General features: G+C 43.1%; 1 protein-coding gene across 1 annotated transcript in view; it reads left to right on the forward strand.

Annotated features, from left to right (window-relative positions):
* The window catches only part of CNKSR3 (CNKSR family member 3), a 90,389-nt gene extending 81,246 nt beyond the window's left edge, over window positions 1–9,143 (forward strand). The window contains exons 10-13 of the mRNA XM_024201601.3: window positions 1,771–1,895; window positions 5,188–5,396; window positions 5,862–5,951; window positions 7,907–9,143. Of these exons, the coding sequence (XP_024057369.1) occupies window positions 1,771–1,895; window positions 5,188–5,396; window positions 5,862–5,951; window positions 7,907–8,205 (723 nt within the window). The 3' untranslated portion in view covers window positions 8,206–9,143. The remainder of the gene's footprint in view (window positions 1–1,770; window positions 1,896–5,187; window positions 5,397–5,861; window positions 5,952–7,906) is intronic.
* Window positions 9,144–9,819: the final 676 nt, after the last annotated feature.

The raw sequence follows: 9,819 nt of genomic DNA on the forward strand, positions 1-9,819 counted from the left end.
GGCTCTCCATTTGAGCCCCTGGCATCCTGCCCACTTCCCCTCCTGTCTCAGAAAACTGTGTTCCTGTTAGCCTTCACTTCGGCAAGAAGGATATGTAAGTTGCAGGTCCTAATGGCTGAGTTGCCTTACACTCAGTTCTCGAAGGGCAAGGTGACGCTGTGACCACACCCAAAGCTTTTTATCCAAGGTGGTCTCTTTCATGTGACCCAGCCGATTGTATTTACCTGTGTTTTCCCTAAACTGCACTCTTCCCTGGAAGAACAGCGCCTCCATACTCTGGAGGTCAGGTGATGTGTAGCCTTTTATCTAGACAGGACTAAGCCATTTTATGTCATATGCGCACCGCATGAAGGGGCAAGTAGTCTCTCTGCACAGACCATCTCTAGGTGGATAATATCCTGTATCAAGACTGTCTATGAGATGGCATCGGCTATGCCTCGCCAGCAGATCCGGGCTCTCTCCATGAGAGCGCAAGTGACATCGATAGCATTCCTCAGTGACATTTTCTAGACTAGACACTTGCAGGGCAGCCTAGTGGTCACTCATAGGTGTGTTTACAGACCATTATGCTATTATCACATCTTCCAGAGCGGATGCACACCTCAGAAGGGCAGTCCTGTGATCCCTATTTCAGTAGACTTCGGGCCCCGCCTCCAGATTGGGGTACTACTTGTGAGCTGCTTATGTAGATTACATGTTGGCATCTACCTGAAGAAGAAGAAACGGTTACTTACTGTAACTGGTTTTTCATGATGCAGATGTGTATTCCACGACCCGCCCTCTGTCCAATCTGCATCGGAGTCTCCCCATGGGCTTTTGGTATGAAGGAACCAAGCAGGGTTGGGGCGGTGCTGCCTCATGTAACCAGGTTGGGGCCACAGTCACGAGGCTCAAGTGCCACCCCTCTACGGGTACTGCTAGGCAAGAGTGTCTGGCTCCAGCATGCTGGGTGCGCACACCCCTACATGGAATATACGTCTGCATCACATCTCAAAAAACAGTTACAGTAAGTAACCTTTTCTTGCTGTGGTATCACAAAGAGGGAAAGGTGGTCTCTGTGGTAGTCAAAAGCCAAACCATATGTTGGCTCTCTAGGTCAATCTGACACTTCACAGAGAAATCAACTGGTGCAGCTTTTATATTTATCCCTTTGGGAAATACCACTTGATAAATCAGCAATTGCTTGGTGCAGTAGCAACTTCCAAATGGGTTTCAAGGTGTAGCTTTATGTAAACTGGGTACTATTGATCTAACCACAAGGTGACAAAATCATGGATAGTTGTGGAAAAGTCTTCATTCGAAAGTAAAGGATACAAGCAAAGATTAACACATTTCTTGTAATCTCTGCTGCACTAGGAGGTTGTGAAACTGAGTAAGAGGTGGCAGGGCAAACCTTCCAAATAGTGGGGCAAATATATTCCATGCTTTTCTTCCTCTACCCTAACAACATTACCTCAGTGTTACCTACATTGTCTGATATCTTGCTCTCATCCATGCCCCTTAGACATATGGTAAATTGTTTAACCATGCCAATGGGTTGAATGAAATATTTCTTCAGCGTACTGAAGACATCCATCACAGTCCCTACATCAGCAATAACTTCTATAATCTCATATACACATTGAATAGTCTGTTTCAACAGTGAATTCCACAGTGGGTAAAATATGGTAACTCTGATAATAAGATTGGCTTCTTCTGGTGGGTGGTAGGAGATGCTGGAGAAGATAATTTCTAAAATATCTTACAGGTATTTTATTGCTTTAATTTCAGACCAGTCCTCCTCCAACTACAACTCAGTCACCAGAAAGCACCATTGATACATCAATGAAGAAAGAGAAGCCAGCCATCCTGGACCTCTATATACCTCCACCACCAGCTGTTCCGTATTCTCCTCGGTATGCAGATACGCATGCACTATTGAACAAAAAGCTCCTTTTTATCAGACTTCTCTGTGCTGGCGTGGCTGCAAAACTCTGTGCAAATTATCTTGAGGAAATTGCAGATCTTGCAGATTTTCTCTGGGCTTAGTAAAGGCATAAGCCACTAAGAGTATAACAGTACTTCTTATTGTTGGAGAAAACAGTTGTGTACAGTTTTAGGAAATCACTGTGTGCTACATAGAGCAGAGTTGCCCAAAAAACATTAACGGATGCTATTATAGCATGTGAAAAACCACTGAGTAGCAAAAATAGCCATACTTAATCCTTTTCATGACATACTTTTTTCCAATGTTCTGTTCTTATCAGCTTCAGTAACTACTTGGAAGAATTTTATGATTGAAAACAACCGGTTTTAAATTTGTTAGACACGAAGAACCCTAAAACTCAGGAGTACTTTAGGCAGAGTGAAAGAGTCAGTTGGCAGGCTGTATTTTTGTCTTTGAGGATCTAAATCCATAATAAAATTCAGATTTAGTCACATGAGAGAGAGAGAGAGAGAGAGAGAGAGAGATCAGGTGGTTGAGATCATGCTAGCTTTAGGCTGTTCCCAAATCATTGGTGATCTGACCTACCTAATCTCCCATGGTAATATTCCTGAGAAGCTGCTGGGTGCTCAGCACGAAACATAAACATAAATAAATAAGTATTTAGCAGCCTAACTGAGATGCTCAGGTTTTTAAAACATTGGTCTTCAGTTCTAAAATTTGTCAGACTAGATATGCTTTGACTCGTATTTTTAAACAGTTTTTACTATGAGGCTCTGTAGTGCTTTTAAAGGGACCAGAATAGCAAATCTAAGCCCAACTGCCTGCACCTTGAATGAGTGTTTGTAGGGATAATGTTGGAGTTAGGGAATGGGGGTTTATAAAACTTGGACACCCCTCCTGGAGGGAGCAGGGAAAGGCAATAGGTAATTGTGTGTTGGTTTTGTTCCCTTAAGGAATTAAACATGGGAAGCTTTTGGCAGCTGGAAGGAGGAGAGAGGATGCCCACTTCCTTTTATATTTTGTATGCCTTTGTCATTTCTCTCCTCCCACCCTTAGAGTGAAGAGAACCATGGGCATTTGCCTAGCCTGACTCAGTTGCCTCTTGCATATGGTGGTGACATAGCTGAGCTCTCTGTAGGCTAGACTCTCGCTTCAGTTCTGTGAGACTCTGTCTCTGAATCCCCGTAGATATGACTGTACATGTGTCTCTTGGGCCTCGTGGAGGTCTGGATAGGCCTGGAATTATATGAATGAGGGTTGGGGGCCCTAAGGTGCATATGTACTCAGAGCCTGCAGTCAGTTTCATGGCTCAGCTGGTTGGCAGCTCCTTCAGATGGTCATATAATAGTGGGTGTAAAAAGTGGGTCAGATCACAGCTGTGGGGTGGTGGGTTTGTGTTTTTATTTATTTATTTATTTATTTATTTTTAGACTTAAACAGGTGCTTCTGGTTTTCATGAACATATGGTCACTCTAGGAAGGGAAGTTCATGCAGAAACCACCCTAGAATATGTAAAAATCTAATTGGTGTATTTTTTTTTTTTTTAAATAATTAAAAACTCTAAAAGAATCGTACTTTGGTAAGTGGGCAGGGAAGGTGATATATTAGCCAATGGGAGCATCATTTGTAATGACTGAAATGCCAAACCTCGCAAATTGGGATACACACCCAAAACTGAAAAAAAAACTTAAGAACATCATTCTTTTAACCTGCACTTTTCCCTTCAAAGAATTTTAATGTGTTCACAAGAGAACCACAGTATCCAAAGTACTTCATCTGCTCTGTATGTTTGACCACTAGAGGATGAGGGCCCAGCTGTCTTCATGATAAAACTTCCAGTTCTCGTCCCTAAAGTTTTGTCTGTAGGTGTTTATAAGGAAACCACTACGTTTTACATGTGTTAAACTACTAGCTCATCACTGAATTTTTTTGGAGGGAGTAACTTTTTCTTTCCTCCTTGATAAATATGTTTAATGAAGTCTTCCCTCTCTAAATATGCTGCATTTTCTGCAAGTTCTCGGCATTTTATTTGCACAGCAGTTAGTTGAAAGAAGCATGATTATCAGCTAGAACAGGGGTCGTCAACCTATGGCACGCGTGCCATTTTTTAATGGCACGCTGCTGCCTGCCGGGGTCCCGCTCAGCCCTCTGCTGAACCCCGGCAGCGGGCTGAGCCGGACCCCAGCAGGCAGCAGCGTGCCATTAAAAAATCCTGCCCGACCCAGTCTGCTTTTCTCCACCCCCCGCCTACCGCTCTCTCTGGCGGGGGCAGAAGCAAGCTTGGTCCTGCCGGCTGCTGCTGTACAGCAGGCTCCGCCGGCAGCCAAGCTTCCTCTTCTCCCAGCGTGCTGCATGGAGCCCCGCCTCCTCTCCCTCCCTGCCACCGATGGCCCTTGCGAGGGAGGGGAGAAGAGTAGCCCCAGCGCCCTCACTGCTCAGACTGGTAAGGAGGCGGAGAAGAGGCAGGGCGAAGGGGGGTGGAGCGGGGCATATCCCTCCAGCCCCCTGCTGTGAGCCGCTCAGGGGGCTGGGAGCACCCCCCTGATCCCAGCCCTCTGCCCTGACCCCTGCACCCCCTTGCACCTCAGCCCCCTGCATCCCCCCCACGACCCCATCCCTGACTCCTGCACTCCCCACACATACCCAGCCCCCTCACACCCCATGCCCTGACTCTTGCACCCCCCACATCTCCACCCCCCACCATGAGCACCAGGTTGGCAGTGGGCTGAGCGGGGCCGGCGGCTGGGACCCCAGCTGGCAAGGGGCCGGCAGCCAGAATCCCAGACCGGCAGTGGGCTGAGCAGGGCCGGCAGCCAGGACCCTGGCTGGCAGGAGCCAGTGGATGGAACCCCGGACCAGCCGCTCGGCCCGCTGCTGGTCTGGGGTCCCGGCCCCCGGCCCCGCTCAGCCCACTGCCGGCCTAGGTGAACGGAACCCCAGGCTGGCAGCGGGCTGAGCAGGCCGGCGGCTTAAGATCAGCATTTTAATTTAATTTTAAATGAAGTTTCTTAAACATTTTGAAAACCTTGTTTACTTTACATACAACAGTAGTTTAGTTATATTATATATAGAGAGACCACCTAAAAATCGTTAAAATGTATTACTGGCATGCGAAACCTTAAATTAAAGTGACTAAATGAAGACTCGGCACACCACTTCTGAAAGGTTGCCGACCCCTGAGCTAGAATAATCATTCTGGACTCATGACTGTAGTACTAAAATACCTTTCACATTGCTAATTGAGGCAAATGTCCTTTCAGGGATGAGAAGGAGAGTCTCGTTTATGGAGGAGGTAATAAACCTAAGCAGCCATTACCTGGCTCCAAGGGTGCAGAGTCTCCTAATTCTTTCCTCGATCAGGAAAGCCGAAGGCGAAGGTTTACTATTGCTGATTCTGATCAGTTGCCTGGGTATTCCATGGAAGCAAATATACTGCCAACAAAGATGAGGGAAAAAACACAGTCTTATGGTGAGTTCATGTCTCTTTTATTGTTGCTATTCAGGATTTAAATGCTTCGGAGAGTGTGGATTTTTTATGAGTGTGAGAGAACTTCTGGCTGAATTTTAAAGATAATCTGAGGAAAACGTAAACAACAAAGTTCTAAGTTTGAAACCACTTATTCATTTCACTAAAATTAAACTCTGTTGTTCATTACTTTAATGACTGGCATCAGAGCCCCGCTGGATGAGATCAGATTTTGGTTTCCCATTTGTGCATTGGTTGTAACTTTTGGTGGTCATTTTTAGTAGAGTTGGAGATAAGCATTTTGTGTGGCTGTCAGATCTCCTCATAATGCTTCCTTGTTTTATAAGCAAAGTGTCTTGAAATAATTTGTGTTCCCACAATACTGTTATGAGATAAATAGAGATGAGATAATGTTCTCCTAAACTTAATGTTACATTCCTCTTATAACCTTCTCCATGTTGCCCTTAGGAAAACCTCGCCCTCTGTCGATGCCTGCAGATGGGAGCTGGCTGGGAGCTGCAGATCCTTTCTTGAGGCCCCGAGCACCAGGGAGAAAAGGCAAGACTATTAAAACAAACATTATTTAATTTAAAAAAACACTATTAATTTAAAAAAACTTCCTTCTATTAGGGGATGAATTGGATAGAAAAAATCTTAAATTTAGGAATAAAGGATTGTTGTTTGCAGCTCAGATGTTCAGCACTGATATCACTGTTTTATGCTTTAATAAGTATTAATAGCACGAGGCAGTGGTTGGACAACTCAGGCTTACTTTGCATTGAGACCAAAACCTTTGTTCTGTCTTGCAGTTGACTTAAGCATTTGAGGTGGGTTGGACTGATTAGGGCAGATCTGTACTTGTGTTTGTTTGTGCTTTCTACTAACAGCTGTTCCATTTCACACATACCCTTCCTGTCCCTCCCACATCTGTCCTGTGAATGTTGAGGACTAAGCTCTTTCTTGATTGGAGCTTTTCTGTTTGTTCAATCTGAAGTAGGGGCTGGTTTTGAAGCAAGTTAGAAGCAGAGCTTTCCAGGAATTATCCCCACTACAACTGCTGCTAGTGTCCAACACTAGAAGCTTGAAGCTCTTAGAAAGTGGTTGGGATGAGGGGGATGACTTAGCCAAGTGCAGGGAGAGGAAACCAGGTGAAAGGAAAGGGTGAGAAAACCAGGAGTGCTATAGACAATGCTTATCTCACGAGAGACAGTGCATCATTGTCAGACAGGCAAGAAGCACTTCCTCTGGAAATGCCAATTCAAGCCTCAGCAACTGTCAAGGTAAGAAATCCAAAACAAAGTTGGGTCATCAGGACTCTTCTAAAATTTTGGACCGAGGCTTTTTGTTGCTAATGGGACATGGTCCCATTTGAACAATTTTTTTAAAATGAAGCCAGGAGAAAATCCAATTTTTATTTTTTATTTTTTTTAACATGTACTCATGCTGGCAAACTGATTAGCGATTAAGCATTAGGGCTTGACCTGCTTGGCACTTTGGGGTCAATTAGGAGGTGATGGATCCTAAAGCAGCATGCACAGAATGGCAGAGAAACTTAGTATGATGATGTTGGATACTAGCTGTGTTAATTTAGCATGATTCCTATTGTTTCTCCAAAGTTCAGGTACTATAGTGACGGACGGGGGCTGTATAAGAACCTGTGCAGAATAGGAAAGCAGACAGGAGGACTATTGTTACCTGTTCTTGAAGTCAATTACAGAAGTCTCTGTGCATTTCCAAGAAAGGTCATTGCAATAGAAAGAAGCTCATTTGAGGTTTGCAAAATGCTGAAACTGACTAATTAGCCAATCCAACAGAATGATCAGCAGGTGGCAGGGCTGCTTTTTGTTTCGATTTTAGGAGATTTTTAAATGTACCTGAACTGTTAGTACAATATAACTGTGCAATCAGAAATAAAGAGCTTACATTTATATCTTCAAAATATTTGATTTCCAGTGTCCAAACAGAATATTGTGGCTTTAAGAGGGTTATAGCAAGTCAGGAGTAGGTACATGTTCAACTTGTCATTCAACAGTATGAAAACAATGTTATTTCATTCACCTAACATGCATCATCATGGTACTAACTCGTGTGAAATGTTGCTTTACAGCAGGTTTGCCCCGTTTGAGTCTTCCACTTAACCTTCAAACACTGTTCCGTGCTTATCAATTTTATTTTGTTTTGGGTATTGAATAACCTTGCCATCTTGCCAAAAATACCTCTTATTGGCTAAGTGTGCACAGATAGGGCAGGTGGTTGGATGCCAGCTCTCCTAGGTTCTGCCACTGACTTCATGGTCTAAGCATGGGAAAGTCACTTGAAACCTCTATAGACCTCAATTTATCCATTTGTAAAATAGAAATAATATTTATCCACCTCATAAGCACACTTTGTACCTTAATTGATGATTGTATCATGCCTTGAGATCCTCTCAATAGTTATAAAAAAGCAAGATTGTTACTTAATGAATTTTAGAGGCAAAAACGACATGATTTCCACCTTCTGTTTTACTGCAGGTGAAGATGTCCTCTGCAGGTATTTCAGTAATGAGAGGATACCCCCAATCATTGAAGAAAGTTCCTCCTCGCAGCAGCATTTTGCAAGGCCAGTGGCTGACAGGCAGTTAGTGAGGGGCGCAGACTACATCAGAGGTAGCAGGTGCTTTGTGAACACAGATCTTCATAACAGTGCAACTATACCTTTCCAGGAGGAAGGAACTAAAAAACTCTCTGTTACATCACCCACAAAATCTTCCTCCACAGAGCCCTCACTACTGGTCAGTTGGATCACAAGACTTAAACTGTTGACTCACTGATTGTTTAATAGAATGTGTTCTCATCTTCTGTTACCAAGTGCCTTTGTTCCTCAGTCAGACTTCTTGCTTTTCAGCTACAGTATTACATAGTGACTGGTGTGTTGATCTATTCCTGGAGAGTTGTACCTATCTCCCCTTTTTTGGCTCTAATATACTGGAACAGAGAGGATTGGATAATGTGAGACGGAAGTGGGATAAAGGTCTAGTTTCTTTTTCCTGCCCCAAAGTTGAGGGAATTCATTCCTCTGGAAACAAGTAAAGCTTCAGTGAATCAGAGGTCATATCTGGTCTGAAATCTGTATGACCTGTGCAGAAGCAATCGATGCATTACAATGAGGTCCAGTGGCACTTCATTTGCTAAAATGCTCTGATGCTGCACAACCTACTAGCTTGCCGAATATGTAGGGCTCAGCGAAAATCCAGAGCTGTTCTCCTGACCACAAAGGCAAGAGGGGAAACATCTATTTTGTATAATAATGTGGTGTTGTGGCAAGTACTGCTGCACCTTTAACTTTGTAAGGAATAAAGGTAGCTTCTTCTCTCTGATAACCAGAGAACTGTGTTAAGAATATATTAAACCTGGTTTATAATCCAGTTATTGAGAACTCAGTACAGGCAAACTAGTGTTCTCTGACTTGCTGCAGTGCTCATCCATAAAGATGTGGATTGCTACAACATGCCAAGAAAGAGCATCTATAGAGGTGGTAAAAGAAATGTATTTTTTTCTTTCATTGTTTAAGAATGATTTGCTGTTAACCAAAGTATCCATATAAAAACAAACCCTGTTAGTTTTATGGAACCTCTACAGTGGTTCAGTTTTTGAACTGATAGATATGTGTTTTCAGAAAGAAAAATATGCTGGGATACGTTACAGTAGTAAGACACCTGGCTATTTTTAAATGTAGCTCCAGTTTTTCACCTTTAAAAGTCTCAAGTAGCAGCTGAAAAAGCTTGTAAAATTATGGTTATTAAAGAATCATTGTTTAAAACTGAATGTACAAGAGGTTGTTAGTATGCAAAAAAGTGTTTAATTTAAGTGTTAAATATAGCTGTATATTTTTTTTACTCTTAACCATATGTAGTTTGTACATTCCTATCTACAGCACTGTGCACTAATTAACCAGTGCCAAAAAACAAATACTATTATGTTCTCCATTAAATCAACTGCCAAATGCTGCATTGGGTGATCTTGCAGTAATGACAGAGCCTCCTGTGTTCCATCTACATTAAAGAAAGGAAAAACAGTTTAACAGTTTTTAGTGTCTGTCTGTACTATGGATTTTAGCATGTTGGGGTACTGCCCTGACTACGTTATGACATAGCATAGTTTTGCCTATGTAGGTGTGACCAAGCTGATGTTACAAAAATGTTATGGAACTCTGTTATGGCCCTCTAGAGACCAGGTGGTTAAATTCAGCTCTCTGGTAAGTTAGTGCAACTCTGACTTCAATGGTGATTTATACTAGGGTGGAATTTGTCCCTAGAGCTGTAACACCATTCTGTAACATGGTTATAACACAGTTTGGTCCCATCTTCATAGGCATGACCATACCACGTTATAATGGAGAGTAGTGCAGTAGTACCCTCACTTTCAACATGACAGAACTGGTAGTG

Source organism: Terrapene carolina, unplaced genomic scaffold, assembly GCF_002925995.2.
Source record: "Terrapene carolina triunguis isolate 2854851 unplaced genomic scaffold, T_m_triunguis-2.0 Scaffold85, whole genome shotgun sequence".
Classification (NCBI taxonomy): domain Eukaryota; kingdom Metazoa; phylum Chordata; order Testudines; family Emydidae; genus Terrapene; species Terrapene triunguis.